Source organism: Anopheles darlingi, chromosome 3 (assembly GCF_943734745.1).
Source record: "Anopheles darlingi chromosome 3, idAnoDarlMG_H_01, whole genome shotgun sequence".
NCBI classification, from domain to species: Eukaryota; Metazoa; Arthropoda; class Insecta; order Diptera; family Culicidae; genus Anopheles; species Anopheles darlingi.
The window spans coordinates 36,789,472-36,808,438 of record NC_064875.1 but is presented as its reverse complement, the minus strand read 5'-3'; the positions used below and the strand labels follow the sequence as shown (position 1 = coordinate 36,808,438).

The following is an 18,967-nucleotide window of genomic DNA, read 5'->3' as shown; positions in this document are numbered from 1 at the left end:
ATGCATATGAAACGAAATAAACAAAAGCTCCAAAGATCCTTCATAAAAAAATACATTTTCTTTAGAAAAACCGCAATAATTTGTTCATTGTGTTGCACAAAATAATTGAATAAAGCTGTTCGAGCATCCAATAACTTTGATTTTCTCTCAGATGAGGCATATGAGCATCTATGATACAATTACAGTAACCTAGTAACTCATGATATGTGTACGGTAAATTATATTGTGAAACAACTCTCTGATGTTGATACGAAAGAGATAAGCTTGAAAATGAAACAAGTAACATTTAATAGTCCTTGACGCCAACATATAAAAGGATGGCAAGCAATCGGAATCAACGCGAGACGATCAAAGAAGCGAAATTTTAGCTACCTGTAGAAATGATATTGTTACTTTCTTTGGGTTTTTTTTTCTTTTTTACTGTGGATGAAAAACACATTTTATTTCACTACAAGCAATATCAGCTGCAACATTGGATGTTTTAAATGAAACCATATTTAAATGAAAAATCATTACAGCGATTAATGGAAAAAATAAAATAAAATGGATTGGAAAGAATCAGCTGAAGTCAACTTGGATCAAAAACAATGATAACTAGACAACACGAAAGGATAAGTGTGTCTGAGTCGTTGATCCATAGCTAAACAGGTGGCAAAGCCATTTGCTATATAGCATATTGTTAAGGGTAAGACAGCTACATTTCGAATGGGTGTTTGACGAACGTATTTCTAATTATTTATAAAAATGACTCTCAACCGAACATAACATCATAACGGTCTTGGATAGATGCGAAATATGTACGAAAAGGTCGGAAGACCGGGAACCATGGGTAAAATAATATCCAGAAACTAAATAGAAAATCCAATATGAGTAGAAAAATTGACAGGTAATAAAAAAGTACAATAATAAAAAAAGAAAAATCTGAAAGAAAGCTAAGGAGATAACCAAAAAAATGTAACAAAAATGAAATAAAATAATTGCAAAATCGAATGTAACAAATAAAAAAGCAACAAACGGACAAACCATTTGACAAATCGTTGAAATAAACGAAAAACATTGTATAAGCCTTGCGCATTACCGGAAAGAAGGCTTGTTTGTTTTATCTATTTGATATGAAAACTCTCTCATTGATATGAATTCTTTAAACTTTAAACTCGGTGACTCAAAGCTACGTCCAGATGTCTTAAAAAAACAATTGTTTTATATTTTCTTGTAACAAATCATGCTATATGTTTAATAGAATTTATACTTCGAAATGTTATGGAAGTTACATTTTTATTTGAGGAATTCGCCAATCATGCTCACAAATTTAGTTTAAATTATTTTTTGGCTCCCTACCAAGTTAGAATATTCTTAACTCAGCTCTCTTGACTGCTCAAAGCCTCCGACAGGTAGTAGGCGCTGCATATTTCTATTTTTTTTATTATGTAACTAGTTTAAATTACAACACATTCGTATGGGAATTTGGTGCCAGGTGCAAGCTGGTCAGGCTGAGGACACACTGAAAACGAGAGATAATAATCATATATGTAACCATTAGTATCGTGTAATGTATATAATGTTCCATCGCTTAAGAAGAAATCCCTTGACAACTACTTACATCGGTGGCACCGATTACCCCAAAAGCCGGTTCCATCACAACGGCATTTATACTGAGGCATGGCAGTAACTTGCGTACACGAACCTCCATTCATGCACGGTTGGCGACTGCAAATGTCGTTCGTACGACCCTGCAATAATTAAATCAATTAGGCATACTTATTATAACGTACATCGTCTTGGTAACAAACCTTTAGTGCATCCTGACACTCCTTCCGCGTGGCGTAGCGGAACTCCGATTTGCATCCAAACGCACAAGTGCATTGGCCATTATCTATTCGACAACCATGCTGAGTCTGGTCCAGCTCACAACCTTCTGTGTGGCTGATAAGTATCACACCTGTAAAAAGGAATCGAATGCGTTTCACGCACAAAACACCTTACAGTTACTGAATGATAAAGTTTGTAAAGCCGTGGCCTTTACCCTGCAAGCAAATCGTATACCGAGATGGCTATCTCAGTATGGGATTTGCCTGCGGGGTTTGACTCGTTCTTAAGCTACTGAATCTCGCTTCTAACTTTAGCATAATTCTAATTCTAGCATACTATTTTCAGAACCAACTAATCGGAGTGATCTCCTTCCTTTCTGCCACTTTGTCCAACCAAAATTAAATTTTAATTTAACTATTTAATAATTTAATTTAAAAAAATGTGACAATTAACAATAAATCGGATGCACATTGTTTCCAGTAGAATAATTAAAGGAAAAGATGCGACGCAGCAATGTATGCGGTTTGTTTTCATTTACAAAACAATCAACCACGAAACACCACCGTCCCTAATTTTGTATGAAAAAAGCAATTACCTAGTGCAATCGAGCACAGAACACACAACAATGGTCGGTAAGCCACGAACATTGCTCGTCGCAGTAACACGTTCAGTATTATATTCACTCCGTACTTCTTCAACAGTTAGGCTCGTTTGATGATAAATTGACTTTCGAATCGAAAACAATCGGTTTGGGCTTTTTGGTTCCTCAAATTAAGCCATCAGGCAAACGATCTTGCTTTCTAGTGTCCCAGCCTACGTCTACCGAAAGACTATTAGCAGGTCTGTATGTAGAAAGGCTTTCTACAGTATGTGGTTGTACGATTTTAATGTCGTTATGCATCCTTTCCTAGCGTGGCTAGAAGAGACGAAGGAAAGAGTGAGAAACCTACAGGAAGAGAATCAACTTACAACAAAATGAGGAACCGTTCATGATAAGCGCGACCGCCAGCCAGTCTCAGATAGTGACCCGTTTTGATTTCTGGACCTCGTTGCTGCTGATCTTCTCAACTAACATGAACCTCTGCGTCTGTGCAATCGAGGTTGAGCGAAAGCGCACAAGATGCTGTGAAAGCAAACGCATCGTCGAACGAGCTAGAACACCATCTTACTACGTATACGGCAGTACACTTCCGTTAGTCTGATAACTGATGATCGTACACACCAACTATGCTTATCGCAAGTTATCGCATTTTTTAGCGTTGGTGCTCGAGTTGGGTTTCAACCGAGGATCGAACAATCATCGTAGAAAGAACGGTTGGTTGGTTTTTTGTGACTTTGCGGATTTAATCGGGAAGTACCTGTTAATTTATGATTAATGTCGAATCGTTCGTCACAAATGTCGTTTGATGTTATCAACTAGGTCTATGCGTTTAACGGGTTTGTAAATTCTTTCGAAAGTTCAGTCAATGATAATGAAAATGATTCATTCTAGTGACAAGATGGTTTAAGCTACCAAAATCCATTTAGATCCATACTTTAACGCCACGAGCGTCTCTGATGGAGAACAAGTAATCGGTGATCAGATCCCAAACATGTGCTAACGAAGAGTTTGATTGTGTCCACCCCCATAGGACTAGCGCAGGGACCATAGATTCTGAATCTATGTTTCTATGTTATCTATGTTTGTAGACTATAAGCGAATCTACGGAATGGTTGAATAAACTGATGAGTCCTTGGTCCTTGCGCCTTGCGCCATGATTCAAAAGATATATATATATACTACTGTGTCCAAAAAGTAAGGTGACACGGCTTCCAAATTCCCCTTCTTAAAAAGATATCTTTAATATTGTATTTTTTGTAGGTTGTCAGCACTGTTATTGATAACCATGGCAAATTTCACGTGAAAATATTCCCTAGCGTTCGAGATACGTATTTTTTGTGAACGGCTAAAAGTGCATTCTTCGCTTTTCGCCAAGTCGCAAATTTTTAAGCAAAGAATTTGCGTTAAAAATATTTTTTCTGCTGCGGATACACCAATGCAAATGGTACAGAAATGCTTTGGTGGCGATACTACGTCAAAAATAAATATTTACAGTTTGTGAAAAGACTTCCAGGAGGGTCGGGAACTTTTTGAAGAGGAAGAACGCCCTGGACCCCAATCGATGCAGCTCACGTCCAAAAAATCAAAGATTTGGTGTTGGAAAACCGTCGATAAACAACAAGAGACTTTGCTGATGATATTGGCATATCAAACATATCCGCTAATTACATTTGGATGGATGTTTTTCATCTCAAGCGCGTCAGAGTTCGATCACGATAATGCACACTTCGTTGGTTTTTTGCGACTTTTTCGTAAAAAAAATTCTACTCATATCGTTCCACTACCACCATATGCGCCTAATTTGGTTACATGGTGGTACATTCTGGCTATTAGACAAGCCCTAAATTTCGTTCCGAGGACACTGTTTTGACACGATAGAGCAGATTCAAGCCGCTGCGAAGAAGGTGTTGAAGGCCCTTCTTAAAGACGGCATTTTCGAGTGTTTAGAAAACTGGAAAATTCGTCGGCATAAGTGCATTGTGTCTGGGAGGGATTGCATTGATGGCAAAAAAATGATTTGGAAGAAAAATTAAGAAACTTTCAAAATACATCCAATGTCACCTTATTTTTTGGACACAGTAGTATATAGCTGGCCTTCTCTCGCCACCGACAATTTTTCTTTTTTCTATTTTGGCTGCTGTCAACTGGCGTAGTCTGTGAATGAAAGAAGAAACTAAACAAAAGCTTTGAATCCGTGCGTGCATCAAGAACAATATAGATAAAACGAACTACGCCTTGATTATCGCCAGGACTCGCTTTAACAAGGCAACCCGTTATGTGACATAGTTTCCTTCTTTCGTTGTAGCAGAGACAAGCTATCTTCTATCGTCTCCGATTATCGATTAGTTGACGGATGTTAGCTGCAGCTCAGGAGTTTCGTATTGCTCGTTGTTAGTACTCCACAATATGCCAAGTACGTTACTGTTTGCGAACAACAATGAAGGCCGTGTATACGCGCTCTCAACCTCTAGCTCAGCGTGGCGGGAGTTCCTGTATCTCGGGCTGGAGTTCAAAAAAATAAGCGTCACACCGCACTTTATGTGGGCCATCGGCGGTGATCGTCAAGTTTACGTGCATGTGTATGGACTAGATGTGCCGATACGCTTGAAGGAGGAAGCATACGAGAACGAACGCTGGCTGCCGATTGAGGGCTTTTCCAGTAGACTCCTGCCAACCGATCGATACCATTTCTCTAACGCCGATGGTACCGTTGATAGAAATATTGAGAAGATACGACTGCCTTCGATGGCGTGGCAGTGGGAGGGAGAGTGGCAGCTGGACCTCTCGCTGGATGGCCAACCGCTGGATCACGACGGCTGGTCTTACGCCGTGGATTTTCCGGCCTCGTTTCACCAGCAAAAGAACTGGAAGTCATGCGTACGGCGTCGCAAATGGGTGCGCTTCCGCCGCTACAGTGCGCTCGATTCCTGGTGCGCTGTTGCACCACTACACAAGGACCCGACGCAGGAACCGTTTATCGACGTTTCGATCGGCGGCCAGAATGTTCCCGGCGCACCAGCTGGACTGCTGCTAGTTTGGGCGGTCACAGCCCACGGGCGCGTCATGTTTCGATCCGGTGTCAGTACGTCTGCTCCAGAAGGGCTGCGCTGGACTGCTGTTACTACGCCCTCCGGCTGCGAAGTTTCGCAGATATCCGTCGGAACTACTGGGCTGGTCTGGGCTGTCCTATACAATGGGCGAGCAATTGTGCGTGTTGGCATCGGCAGAGATACGCTTCTTGGGAGTGCTTGGTTAGAGGTGAAGCCACCGGGTTCGAATCTTAAAATTGTGCAGGTATCCGTCGGCACCAACTCTGTGTGGTGTGTAACGAACGATAATCACGTTTGGTTCCGTCGTGGCGTACGCGGTGAAGCATCAGGCAACAGTGAGGACGCCGCCATCGGTAGCGGATGGGTCGAGATGGTTGGCAATATATCGCACATCTCCGTCGCACCCAACGATCAGGTGTTTGCAGTCGGCTCTGAGGATCGTGCACTCTACTTCCGTTCGGGAGTTTCAAGCAGTGATCCGACCGGGAAAAAGTGGCGTCTTATACAGCTACCTATGCAGTTGAGCCGTACATCAAGCAATTTTTCCTTCGCCTCTAACCGCCAGAGTGGTAGCAGCTCGCCGACAACAAAACACCGCAGTCTGACCAGTCTGTACCGTGAGCGAGCCGCCCAGGCATCTGTCATCAGTGGTGCCGATGGACCGGCAGGTACTACTTCCGGGCCGGTTAGTAGCGGAATGGAGGAAACTTCCCGGTCGGCCCCGACAGCGAATGTGAAGCATCGGCCCCAACTGTGGCACAAACCGGAATTGTCGCCGGATGCTATCGGGCAGGTGATCGATGCAAAACAGGTTGGTAGTATGATGGAGCGCAAGCTGATGCAGAAAGTCTCGCTAGAAAACATGAGCGCATCAAGCGTTCCGCTGAACGAGGTATACGAAATATCCAGTAAACACCTGAAAAACTCTCGAGCCTGGAGCCCGGTTCGATCGGTAGGCTCAGTCGTTGGAACCGAGGCGCATCCGGAAACCGACTCTAGTGTGTTTGAAGGCGAATGCTCTAGAGATTCAGGAGTCTTTGGGGAATGTGAGGATCATGGAGGATCGTTTAATTGGACCGACTGTGAGGTTGTTTGGGTTGGTTGCTCCGCCGGGGCCGTCCTGGTAGACTCCAATATGTTGCCCAACTGGTTCCATGATTCCACTTCGCAATCAAACGTATCGGAGGAATTAACCCACCCGTGGCGTCTACAATTGCTGATGGATCTGAAACAACGGCTGCCGGCTAACGATCTGGATAGTGGTGCTTTCGCGCATTATGAACAGGCAATCACAATGGGCTCTTGGGTCAAGACGGGTGAGGCTCGATGCGCAAAGCCCGGCCTTCCCTTTGAGGACTGTCTAATCGAGCTGGAGTGGGTTCAGGGCAATCAAGAAAACGGACCAGAATCTGGCACACTGACCGTGCTCAATTCGGATGGCATTACTACGAAAATGCAGTTCTCCCTGTCAGAAATCAGAGCCGTTATGAGCTGCAGCGAGCCCGGATCGACGCGACTGTCCATCCATGCCCCCCGACTTCCCCCAGGATCTTCACCGCTTAAACTGCAATTTAGTGGAGACACTGAGCTAGAAGACTGGATTTCGCACCTCACCTCCGTATGCTGTCAGATTAACGATGTACAAGTTCGGCCAGCACCGAATGCCGTTTGGATAACATCTGGACTGGGTGACGTGTTCACGTTCGATCCCAGCCATCTTCAAGCCTCTCAGTGGAACCCGCGCACGAAAAGGTACGGCGAGAAATTGGAAGTAAAGGCGGCAGAAACACCATATCTAACCGATTTATACAACGGGTATGTAAGAGGTTCTGCCATTCATATTTCCAATTGTCTTTTTTCGCCTCTGTATTCTAAAACCATATGCGTTTCTGGCTCCTCAATAGAATGCTGATTGGATCACACCTAGAAATCCACGGTTTCGTGTACGATGACGCGGACCAGATTCGCTTCGATCTACAAGCACGTCCGACAATGCGGTTGCGGCACAAGCTCGAATCCCAACGCAATATTCCGCTGCATATTAATCCGCGGTTCAATGAGAAGATTACAGTCTTTAATACGATGTTCGCGTCGCAATGGAGTGAGGATGAAATCCGCGATAGAAATGTATGGTTTACCCCGGGCACGGAATTTAGACTAACGATTTACAGCGCCAGTGATGGATTCCGTGTAATAGTGAACGGACACGAGCATCCTACATTTCACTATCGCAGCGGTCTTACCCCTGACACCGTATGTAGCTTATACAGCAGTGGACGGGTGAAGATACTTCAGATCGTGTACGAGAGCCCTAAGCTTATCGTACCACTGCGTGACGTGTTTTGGCGGCAGATCGGTGGTCACTTAAAACGTGTGATCTCATGCAACGCCGGCGTCGTTTGGGGTATAGGCTATGATAGCACGGCCTGGTTGTATACGGGCGGTTGGGGCGGTGCCTTCCTTAAGGGACTTGAGACCAGCAATCGAGGGATAAACTCTATGACGGACACACAAAACTACTATGTCTACGAGAATCAGCGGTGGAACCCATTGTCGGGATTCTCATCAACTGGTCTTCCAACGGATCGGCATATGTGGAGTGATATTACAGGCAAACATAAGCGTAGCAAAGAACACGCCAAACTGCTATCAATGCATTGGCAGTGGATCAGCGACTGGATGGTTGATTTTCACAATCCTGGCGGAGTTGATAGGGATGGGTGGCAATATGCGGTCGATTTTCCTGCTTCGTATCATTCGAAGAAACAATTTACCGATTACGTGCGCCGTCGACGATGGTACCGGAAATGTCGGCTTACCACCAGCGGACCATGGCAAGAAATTGGCAACACAAAGCTACTGGATGTATCGCTGCATCAGGATGGGCATGCAACAGATTGCCCTATTAAAGTGTGGGCAATAGCTGCTAATGGCGATGTCCTCTACCGTCGAGGAGTATCACAGTCTCAACCTGCAGTAAGTTCGATCTCACCAATTAGTAAGGCCTTTTAAATAATCAATCGTTCACCTCCAATACTACAGGGAATGGGATGGGAGCATATACCATGCGATCAACCGCTGGTGAGCATCAGTATCTATGAAAATAAGTTGTGGTCAATCGGCAAAAATGGAACGGCCCTTTTCCGATGCGGCATTACGCTCGAGAATCCTCTCGGTGGCAAATGGCAATCAATAATGCCTCCGGATGGAGTTAGTTTCAAGCAGATCTCGGTAGGAAAAGCGGGCATTTGGGCACTGGACGTTGCCGGTAGGCTCTCGGTGCGCAAAGAAATCAATGAGACGTTCCCAGAAGGCAGCCATTGGCAACTGTTGTCCAACATTCCAAACGATCCTCCACACTATGAAGGAAATTGTGGTTTTAAAAACGTATCAGTTGGCGAACACGTGTATGCCGTTTCGGAATCAGGATGCGTGTGCATACGCAGTGGTATTACGCCATTGAATCCAGCAGGCACTGGATGGAATGTAGGAATACAGGTATGTACAATAGGTGCGAAAATCGTTTTCCTAATTTCGGTATCAACATTCTTTATGTTCTTTTTGCAGGCTAATTGGAATTGTGTTAATGCTTCTGGCTTTTACAATTCGTGCTAAAGAGCATTGCTCTAACACTATTTGGCTGTTATTTATTCTGGATTAGAATTTATGAACAATTTCAGAATCATGTCAAGCAGACAGAACGTTATTACGACGATTCCGCTTTTTCCTGTGCAGCTTAGACAAAAAACACAATCCGAATGTTTTGTCACATCAATTAAAGATATAGGGTAAAACCAATTTGCATAACACATTGAACTATATTGAGACATGCATATTCAACAACGACATATGTAACTGCTGCTTGCATACCATAAATGAATGTTTGCTTAGTGTTAGTAGCGTACGGAAAGAACGCTACGTTAGTATCGCAGTTACACATTAGCAGGCCTGAATTTTCCGAAGGGCGAATTCACCCGGAACTGCTCTGTCTGCGGGTGTTAACACGTTAACAGACCCGATTGCATTTGCATTACCGGAAACTCTGGTTCATGGACGACCCTGCATGGTTCTGGTCAAGGTATAATGAATGTATTAGGGGAAGTCATAACTTTTGATTGCTCGATTTTGAAAATGGAGGAGGATACTTGCCTTTCCACATTACTTTCCCCATATTAGTTGTACTAAACGATGCTACACTTTTTTTTTTGATAGAATACATTGTGTTAACTAGTAAAAATGGGAAATATTGTTCGTATCGAAATGTCGTTTCCCACTGGCCAAATCAAATCACCTCTTCCGGTTGTCAAAATGTTCCTTCATTTTTCAAAAAAAATCAAATAAGAGGTTTCATTTTGTTTGGATTCACTTTATCTGGCAATAGCGTATATTCAAGGCACTTTGGCGCATGGCAATTGGAGAATCGGCAATCGGACTAAAACACATTTCACTCGGTTATTGGATATTTGAAATTTTGGTATTGTATTTAGTTATTAAACTACCATACCTACCCTCAGTCACCATGGCGACGGTTCAGTCAGACGCGGCTAAAGGCGAGGTCCAAGTTTCCAGGGAAACTGTTCCAAAAGCGGTTGCAGTAAGCGAAGAACAACGTGCAATTTTCGATCGAATCGCAAAAAATGAAAACAGCGAACTGAGATTGTTGCTCTCACAATTGCGCGGAAGTGTAGACTTTGTGGACGAAAATGGCATGACGCCTCTTCAACACGCCGCCTACAAGGGCAACAAGGAAGCGGTACAGCTGCTACTAGATCAGGGTGCTGATGTAAACTCCGGGAGGCACGAGTACAAATATAGTGCTTTGCACTTCGGCGCGCTTTCTGGCAGTACCGAAGTGTGTCTCAAATTACTTCTGGCGGGAGCAGATGCAAAAGCCACCAATTCTGTTGGCAGAACGGCAACCCAGATGGGTGCATTCGTTGCCAATTACGAAGCGGTCGGTACGATCAACAATTTCGTTCCGTTGAAAGACATCGAGTGCTACGCAGCGGATGCGCCGAAACCTGGAGAAACAAAGCTGCCTGCAACGATACTAGCACCGTTCCACACTTTCATCATGCAAGTCAATCTGCATCCGGTTCGCATACTGCTGAATCTCCAAAAGTACGGACTATTCGGAGCAGACATGAAATTAATGTGCGAGGTACTGGTGGCAATGATGGAACGGGAAATGAAACGTCGCGGAGAAGCCAACGAGGTGATGTCCTTCAAATACCATTATCTAGCCTACATCATAGGAGAGATAGTAAAGCATCGTGACTATCTGAATTCCCGGAGAGACGCAAACCAGGATGCGAAAAGCGACTTCCTTGATCTATTTGCAAAGCGTGTGCTGAAGCTTGGTAAGGACGGAACACGCGAGTATCTGGATGCGCTGATAAGGGAGTGTGTTCGAGAGTTCCCTTTCCGCGATTGCACTCTTTTCCGCCAAGTGGTGGCTCAGATGACGAATAAGGAAAATGTGTCTACACCGCTTGACATCGTGAGTACAGCGATTAATGGCCAACGCGGATTTCAGGACACTGTACCAATTTGTAGCTCCTGTGGGGAGGAGAAACCGGACAAAAAATGTTCCAAGTGTAAAGCAGTCCAGTACTGTGATCGGCAGTGTCAGAGATTACATTGGTTTGCCCACAAAAAGGTGTGTGCTAGACCATCAGCGAACCCTTCGGCCGAAGCAGCAATGATTTCAAAGGAAATTGATTCTACGGAGATCAATGAGCAGCTGCAGAAGCTGGTTGCTGGTTGAAATTATTATTTTTCCGATCGTATTGTGTGAATGACTTCTTTACAACTTCAGCAGAAAAACTTCTTTACAAAAAACATATTTCGCAAATTTACGCATATCTGTTTAATTTTTATGTGGTCCGTGGATTGACAAAAACCAGAAGCAAATAAAGCTTGAGCACAAGGACGTCGGAAATACTGCTGCTTTAAAAATCAATTTCGTTCACTAAACAGTAACTTGAAAAAGAGGAAATTTAATCAAATTTGGAAATGAATTTTACAAAGCGGTTAACCACTTGGTGATTCATGCCTCTAGTCGCTGAGTAAGACATCAAAAAGATTTGTAGTTTGTGCAGTTTGGAGTAAATCTTGGAAAAGGTGCACCAGAAATGTTAATTAGAGGCTGTTGCAAATTACATAGGCCCCTATTGCGATTGTCTTGTCTCGTTTCCGAGACAAGACTCGACCAGTCTTGTCTGGCAAAAACCGCCGAGTCTTGGTTGTCTAAAATCGGTATTGCGAGTGTCGCATGAACACTTGAATGAACAAGTGTTCATTTGGCTGTCAAAAGCCATCAAAATCGCAGCTTTGTTTGTAAACAATCGTGCGCAGTTTGAATTTCCTTACCGTTAACGTGTTTTAATTCATCAAAAAAATGTTTTCAATCGTACAATATTTGTTCAATTATTCTCAATCTCTGATGCATTTTTATTCAGGAACTCGATCGTCACGAAAGCAAATGCTGAGGTTTAAGCCCATTACATGGTTCTCAGAAAATGTGCCATTTCGTACAATTGAACATAATCGATTACTGGTAATAGGTTATTGATTAATTCCATTAAATTCAACCAAAAATTCCAAATCAACCGCCAGTCTGCTAAATAAAAAACTGTTACGGTAATCTTAAATCGCAGTCTTGTTTGGCAGACTCCCAGTCTGGTAGCTTTGAGTACAAGACAGCTGAGTCTCGTTTCCAAGACAGAAATCGGTGTCAAGCAAGACACTCGCAATACCGACACCAGACTGACGTTTGTCTTGGAAACGAGACAAGACAATCGCAATAGGGGCCATATTCTCGCCACAAAGCCAAATTGAACTCAGCTTCAACCCATCCGAAATATATTCCGGGAAAAGCTCGAGATCACGTGACCTTGAAAGTTGCGCTATTTGACAATTGACCGAGGTGATCAACTACTAAACTGAACACTTTCAGTGAAAATCCTGAGCGTCCTGTAGAAAAAAAAACAATAGGAAAGGTGTTAATAAATACATGTCCTTATAACATAACTACCTCTTCTCTCATTTAAGTTCTTCCATACAACAGCTGCAGAACTGGTCGCTCGTCCGCAAAGCATAACAAAATGAATGTGGCCGAAAAACTTACTGTGGTTGATGTGTATGATTTAGCTCTGGAAATTGGGAAAGAGTTTGAAATCATTATCGATGCCAACGGAGCAAACGCAGTTTCCGGATTGATAACGAAAGTAGTGAATGCACTGGAGTTGATGGAAACGCTGACATGTCAGAATGAAAGTGAAAATTCAACTATCCAAGAGCTGCAGGAGAAAATCGTGCAGCTAGAGGCAGAAAAAGAACAGAAAGCTGCTTCTCGCTCGCGGTACGAAAAGGTAAGTAAGATTTATCTTATATACGGCATTTTCTGTCGGACACTTACAAGATTCGTTTGACTGGAGCAGGAGCTAGAAGCCATCGAAGATCAATGGCGTTTAGAAACCAAGGAGCTGTTCACAGTTATCGATAAGTTGCAAGAGGAAAATCGAAAATTGCAACGAGGTCTCGCACAGACAACGACGAACACGCCTGGCGCAAGCCAAGCAGACAGTTCATCTAATGCAGGCGGCATGATCGATGAATATGCTAACGGATTGAACGGATTGGAGGCGGAGCGCACACAAGCTTACAAGAAGTCTTCCGAACATAAGTTGCAGCTATCCCAGCTTGAAGAAAAGCTAAAGCGCCAAGAAATAGAACTTTATGAGAAGAAATCTGAAATTGAAGCATTATCTTGCCAAAATGATCGGCTGAAAAAAGTAGTTAGCGAAAGCCGACGGCGGCAAAAGCTATCCCACAATCAGATCATTACACTATGTGAAGAACGAGCCGATTTTCTAGCTCAAATTCAGGATCAACACCATGAGATCAAAGCACTGCGGAACCAGCTGGGTCTGGCAGAGCAGGAAAACCAAGATCTTGTGAACCTGGCAAATGAAGACGAACGTCCACGATTCTCAACTATTGATTTGAAAGAAATGCTTACTGACCGGAACGAGCTTAAGGCTCGTGTGAGTGATCTGGAACAAGAACTTATGACCTGTCAGGCTGTTGGTGGTACAGATGTCGTTGATGCTAGTAGCACAACGCGACCCGTTGCTGGCTCTGCAGAACAGCCGCCTGATGACTTCAGTGAACTTCCCGTGCAAGGGCCATTGCCATATGAGCCAGATGACGCGCCTTGGAAAAAAAGTAACGAAAGCGGTATCAGAAAATTGTAAGAATCATTGTAAGAATGTTTACAACCATCTGGGCCCCTTAGTAATAATGGTTGTTCTCGTTTCAGTTTCCGCAAATTGTTCAACGAAAGTTCATCCGACTGTGCCACCTTTTCCCAACGATCGTTATCTACTTTGTCTAAGATGGCACTGTCTTCGGGACCACACAGTGATATACCCATTTAAAAATTTTGTCATACGAACTCCAACCTTTCCTTGTAGCCGAGTTTGACTGAATTCACCAAGGCGACTAATGTCTGTACTGTCTATAGAAAATGATTAGATTCCAAAGGTTTAGGGAAAATGTGGCGGTGTCTAGCTTATAGTTGTTCATAATTTTTGTTCAACGTAATTTTGGGAAACTTTTTTCCATTTACTTTTGTTTTTATTCACTTTTAACAATTTTTATTCATTTTTTGCGATTGATGCTGTTTGTTTAAATTCCTCTCCAAGTCAAATCCGTTCTCGGTTGCAGTTATTTCGAAGCATTGATCGTTTTTCAGTATTCAGAATAAAACAGGGAGGTTATAGGAAACGTTTTGTAAGATAGTAAAAGAGATTAGCTGTAATAGGAGGGTTTCCTATTGACACAGAGCAACCATTCGGTTCTGTTAACGTCTTACCAGACCCAATGGTTGATATGTGTTAATAGGATTGTACCAGAGGTGCAAACTGCATTGTTGTAATATCCTTTGAGGTATAGTAATCCTCCGGTTTGTATTTTTATCCTGAATACTGATAACTCATGACATGAATTATTAAACTGAATTAGTGCGTTTCAAACATAGTATAAAGTTTACTATTAGATGTTTTCTAGTCAAAAAAGTAAACGAAATTGCAATAACAGTGATCAACTATACATACTCTATCAATCCTATAGAATCAACTCAATTGATTTTCGATACAGTTGGATCGATTTTACGTCGTCACAAATAATGGAAAAATATCTAGTATAACGGGTAAAAATGAATGTGTTTATTAGAATACCTCTTACCTAGAATGTTTTGTTATTCACATTCGCCACGAATATATGTAGAATGGAAGGTTGAAAACAATTTTACACCCCAGCCATCGAACTGTGTGCAAATACATACATTGTTTATCGTTTGAAAATTAGTTATTAGAATATTAATTTACATATCATGTAGTAATTGATGTTGTAATAAGTGTAATTGATTGGTCCGATACTCTTTGTAAAAGGTTTGTTCATCTTTTTGTAGCATGCACCTACAATTGAACTAAAATCTTTGTTCAAAGGCGACAAACAATAAAACAATCAACATTCAATCGTTGCAAAGGATCGTTAGTTTCATCTCATAGATCATAGCACCTGAGTTCATGGGCCGCTTTGCCGGAGGCTAATTAAAGATTGATGAGTAAAAACATTTAAATATCAAGGTCTATAAGGTTTAACCAACGAGAAGTACAAATTAGCGGACATGGGTGCCATGTTACTGAGCGTGTTGATCAACTGATAAGAGTTCCTTCAGCATTGAACACGGGTTTCCCTTGGAACCAACCGTTTGGAGGTGCGTAGTTTTGGAAAGATGCAATCATGTCATGCAGGGAGTTTTATGCTTGTCCGGAGTAGGAAACATCCTGGCAGATGGAGAGATCGATTATTATTTTAGAAAAGACCAGGAAATATTGTTTACATTCAATTGGCGGATGCTTGATGACAGGAAGTTTCTCCCTCTCGCTCTATCATACATGCACGCTCGTTTGGAAAAGACGAGTGCAAACCTTCAACGCACGCAGACGCGAAGTTAGCAATACGGATAGGTAAAGAGTACGCGTCTGTAAGGGGACTTTATTTATTTTCCTTTTTAGAATCTCACCGGCTGCTGATCGAGCTAAAAAAGATAAGTGGTTCTCTGTGTTGTGTAGAACCTTTGCGCTGATAGCGCAAAGCGATATGAACCGTCAAGGCCTTCCTCATACGTCTACACTGCTACGCTTAACGACGGTAACGACTTACGCAAGAAGCTAGGTAAGCTATATCGATTCATACACAGAAACCACGCAGGTTTCGGCCAGAGTGCAGTGCAGTTTTGTAATATTTTCGACATTTAGTTCGCTAGTGTTATATGGTTTTTGAAGATGTTGCGCCACCCCGCCCGACTAGAAGAAGCAGAAGAGCAGCTGCCTGAAAACGCGCGTCCCGCAGCGTCATCGGATCTTGATGAAAACGAGCACGACGAATCACCTATTGAGGGTAATGACGACGTTGACCAATCGAAGTCTTGCGGCAGCAAAAACGAGACAATTAGGCGAAATGAAGTGCCTCCAATTTCCCATGCCGACAAGCGTACTTTACAAAAATTTATTGAGGGCGACGAAATCCTAGATCAAAAAAATCCATTCAAAAGTGATGATAATGGGTGCGACGAGTTTCGGCGTGCAGAGCTAAATAATGTACCTAGAACATCCTCTATACCGGATCGCAACGTGAATGACAAAGAGGAGCAGGATTTTATTACAAAGGAGGAAATTTTGAGACAATCAAAGTACGTTAAAACATATGTTAAGAACCCGGACAAACAGTTAAATTATGATAAAAGTGTTATCGAACAGATGGACGCTATCAGGGCTACTGGGCACGAAGTTAAAGACGTGATTGTGCTTTCTCCGGCGCGTCCACCTATTCCGGCACCGCGCAAAATTAATAGTCACTGCATTGATGAATGCAAAACATACACGAAGCAACATGGCGAGATGCGATCATTATCTCGAGGCAAAATTGCCAATACTCAACAAAACACAACTAAACCGATTCCACTGATGCGTCGTGATTACGGTGACCTGAAAGTGCGAGTAGGTTCGGCTGATGTAGAGGAATCGCTGTATGATTCGAATGAAGTCGTCCAAAATGCATTGAAATTCGACAGCCGCTTCCGTACTATGGAGTTTGGTTCGCAGGATGATATCGATACGATTGCCGAGAAAACGGACAACGACGGTACTGACTCGAACACATCATTGCAATCCAACATAATTTCACATGGCATTTCCACCATACCCATGCAAACGGCTCGCTCCAATCCGAACGAATCGGACTGTATAAAAAAGAAGGAAGGCAGTTTTGCAGAAGAGGTGAAGAAATCCTTTTCCAACACGATCAAGAGTGCCGATTTTAGAAAGTATCTGCAAAGCAGAGGACTTACTCTGGTACCTACTAGACAGAAACAGAAATATGACGCCAACTCTAGCGGAACCACATTAGAAAGATCTACAACTACTTTAACAAAACAGCGTCAACCCACGAAACTATCTGTACTCTCTAAGTTTCTTCAGAGCAATATATTTGCACCAAAAACCGCGTATTCGCCAATGCTACAGAGATCATCTACACCGTTGTTAAATTCTAACAAGCCCAAAAACTCTATTAACGGTTGTAGCAACAAAAGCACACATATTGAAAGATCCTATTCAATGAGCGCTAAACCAAAGGTTAGTTTTAGGCAGTTTGAGTGTCGTACTACGCATGATGCTAAAGAGGACAATAATTATCAGTTTACAACAATAGATTTCGGTCGGTCCACACAGCTTCGCACCAGCCTTGCAGGGCAATCACATCAGTCAAGTCTCGATTCATCGTATCGCCGGTCAATGCGGAACGCTGGGGTTCAGGTGAATCTCGAGATTAGAAAGAATACCTCGGAAGGTCCTCCGGCACATCTATTAGAAAACTCCACCTCAAGTGACATACCAGTACGACAGAAAATTAGCCCCCGAAAGGTTCCACTGCATCGTCATGTTTCCCTAGAAAAATATTCCAAACTGGAGGAGCACACAACACTGGGGCAAGATAATGGCTTGAAGGGCTATATTGCTTCATCTCACACAGTGTTTCCGGTGTATTCGGAACCTCTCCGTTGCAGTGATCCTATCAACTATCATATATACGAGCAAACTACCGATAATTTTAATCGTGAAATGCTGTATGGTCATATAGGTTACATTGGCAGTTCGCAGTTAAATGGATGGCATCCTCAGAACCGCAGATCGTACAGTAGTATGCAAGAAGCTCCAACGTACGGTAGACTACGCGCAACATATGTTTCTTCACCCGTTTCCTCTCAATCGACGCCGGTTCGTGGTACTGCCGAAACTCTGGATCGGCAGCAAATTCTTCACAAAATTTATGATTTCTATCGCCGCTCAATTCGTTCGCACAAACCGCAAAATTTGAAGGCGAATGACACTGAATCTACTTTACGCAATGGAGTTGGTGCATCAAGTGGGCACAGAATTATAAGATCAGAAGAACTACGTGAACAACATTTTCCGAAGATGGAGGACACCCGTGTGACGCAAGTAAGAAATCATCCGTCCATGTTGGTGAAGAAACAAGTTGACACACCACATCAAACTCAGTATGACCGAAACATAGAAAACATTTATTCATTTGTGAACAAAAAAATGAACCAACTGCGAATGCACGAAACTAACCAACATACAATTGAAAGTACTGGGAACATTAGAAATTTCACAAGATTGCCCAGACGAGTAATGGTTACAAATAGCAGCTACGGTAACGATAGTAACTGCAGTGTTCCCCCATTGAATCATGGAGTTTGCGAAGCAGATTACGTTAATATTCGATGCCCTCCAGATGGTAAGCTATAATTTTGATTCATGCAGAAACATGTATTTTGTAGAATTAAGATTATTGTATAATGTGGTGATGTCATTAGATGTGTAGTGTTCGATAAGTACATTTGTATCCGCTCCAACTTTCCTCTGTGTTTTCCTCTGTGCTTACAGGTATCCAGTATCGAGCTTCGCACTATTAAAAGCTTTCAGTTGACTAACGGTGATTTGGCTAGCCGGAACAGTTACCTTCGCAGAATCGTGATATTGAGAGCAATGCTGTTTTGTAAGATGAGTTCTGTTGCCAGCTATGAATAAAAAATATTCTGTAGTGCCGCATGTATTATCATGTTTGATCGTTTGACACGACTTTAATAAACATCCTTTGCCCGATTGATACATTTGAATATTGCTTGTATTTTAGTATATCCATTTTAAAAAGATAAATTGATTCTCTTCGATATAACTGGGAGGGTTAAACCAGAACAAGTTGTTGAAGAGATGTTCAGTAATTAAAACAGGCAAGTATTGTGCTTAATGCACAATATTCTGTGTATGTCTTTATTTGTTGTATATCATATATGCAAATAAATGTTCAATCCCGTTGTTAAAATCATAATTATCATAAAACATAATCGTTGTAGTTACGTTTACGTAAT

The 18,967-nt window shown here is 42.5% G+C and overlaps 5 protein-coding genes across 11 annotated transcripts in view; 4 read left to right on the top strand and 1 right to left on the bottom strand.

The window, feature by feature from the left end:
- The window catches only part of LOC125955127 (cold shock domain-containing protein E1), a 10,960-nt gene extending 9,938 nt beyond the window's left edge, over positions 1–1,022 (top strand). Inside the window, exon 11 of the mRNA XM_049686009.1 lies at positions 1–1,022. This exon is cut by the window's left edge and continues 1,898 nt beyond it. The gene's annotated coding sequence lies outside the window, so the exon portion shown is untranslated.
- A 151-nt stretch (positions 1,023–1,173) lies between these two features.
- On the bottom strand, positions 1,174–3,004 carry LOC125955134 (sushi, nidogen and EGF-like domain-containing protein 1). 2 transcript variants are annotated; one of them, XM_049686026.1, is made up of 4 exons: positions 2,779–3,004; positions 1,791–1,939; positions 1,601–1,730; positions 1,174–1,501 (listed from the first exon to the last, which is right to left on the bottom strand). In XM_049686026.1, exons 1-4 carry the CDS (start codon positions 2,798–2,800, stop codon positions 1,437–1,439), a joined length of 366 nt encoding a protein of 121 aa, XP_049541983.1. In that variant the 5' UTR covers positions 2,801–3,004; the 3' UTR covers positions 1,174–1,436. The 2 variants fall into 2 exon arrangements, with proteins under 2 accessions (XP_049541983.1, XP_049541982.1); XM_049686025.1 differs by lacking the exon at positions 2,779–3,004 and adding an exon at positions 2,405–2,638.
- Positions 3,005–4,153: 1,149 nt separating this feature from the next.
- On the top strand, positions 4,154–9,522 carry LOC125955124 (tectonin beta-propeller repeat-containing protein). Of its 2 annotated transcripts, XM_049686002.1 has the most exons (5): positions 4,154–4,800; positions 4,882–7,275; positions 7,365–8,436; positions 8,503–8,958; positions 9,028–9,522. In XM_049686002.1, the coding sequence occupies exons 2-5, from the start codon at positions 4,949–4,951 to the stop codon at positions 9,073–9,075; spliced, it is 3,903 nt and encodes a 1,300-aa protein (XP_049541959.1). In that variant the 5' UTR covers positions 4,154–4,800; positions 4,882–4,948; the 3' UTR covers positions 9,076–9,522. The 2 variants fall into 2 exon arrangements, with proteins under 2 accessions (XP_049541959.1, XP_049541957.1); XM_049686000.1 differs by having other exon boundaries at positions 4,154–7,275.
- Positions 9,523–9,695: 173 nt separating this feature from the next.
- LOC125955130 (ankyrin repeat and MYND domain-containing protein 2) lies at positions 9,696–11,403 on the top strand. Its single transcript, XM_049686017.1, has one exon. The coding sequence runs from the start codon at positions 9,866–9,868 to the stop codon at positions 11,225–11,227; it is 1,362 nt and encodes a 453-aa protein (XP_049541974.1). The 5' UTR covers positions 9,696–9,865; the 3' UTR covers positions 11,228–11,403.
- A 138-nt stretch (positions 11,404–11,541) lies between these two features.
- Positions 11,542–18,705, top strand: LOC125955128 (RILP-like protein homolog). 5 transcript variants are annotated; one of them, XM_049686015.1, is made up of 5 exons: positions 11,542–12,833; positions 12,903–13,714; positions 13,784–15,244; positions 15,546–15,705; positions 18,483–18,705. In XM_049686015.1, the coding sequence occupies exons 1-3, from the start codon at positions 12,567–12,569 to the stop codon at positions 13,899–13,901; spliced, it is 1,197 nt and encodes a 398-aa protein (XP_049541972.1). In that variant the 5' UTR covers positions 11,542–12,566; the 3' UTR covers positions 13,902–15,244; positions 15,546–15,705; positions 18,483–18,705. The 5 variants fall into 5 exon arrangements, with proteins under 5 accessions (XP_049541972.1, XP_049541970.1, XP_049541969.1 ...); XM_049686013.1 differs by lacking the exons at positions 11,542–12,833; positions 12,903–13,714 and adding an exon at positions 15,789–18,333 and having other exon boundaries at positions 13,918–15,244; XM_049686012.1 differs by lacking the exons at positions 11,542–12,833; positions 12,903–13,714; positions 13,784–15,244 and adding exons at positions 15,273–15,480; positions 15,789–18,333.
- Positions 18,706–18,967: the final 262 nt, after the last annotated feature.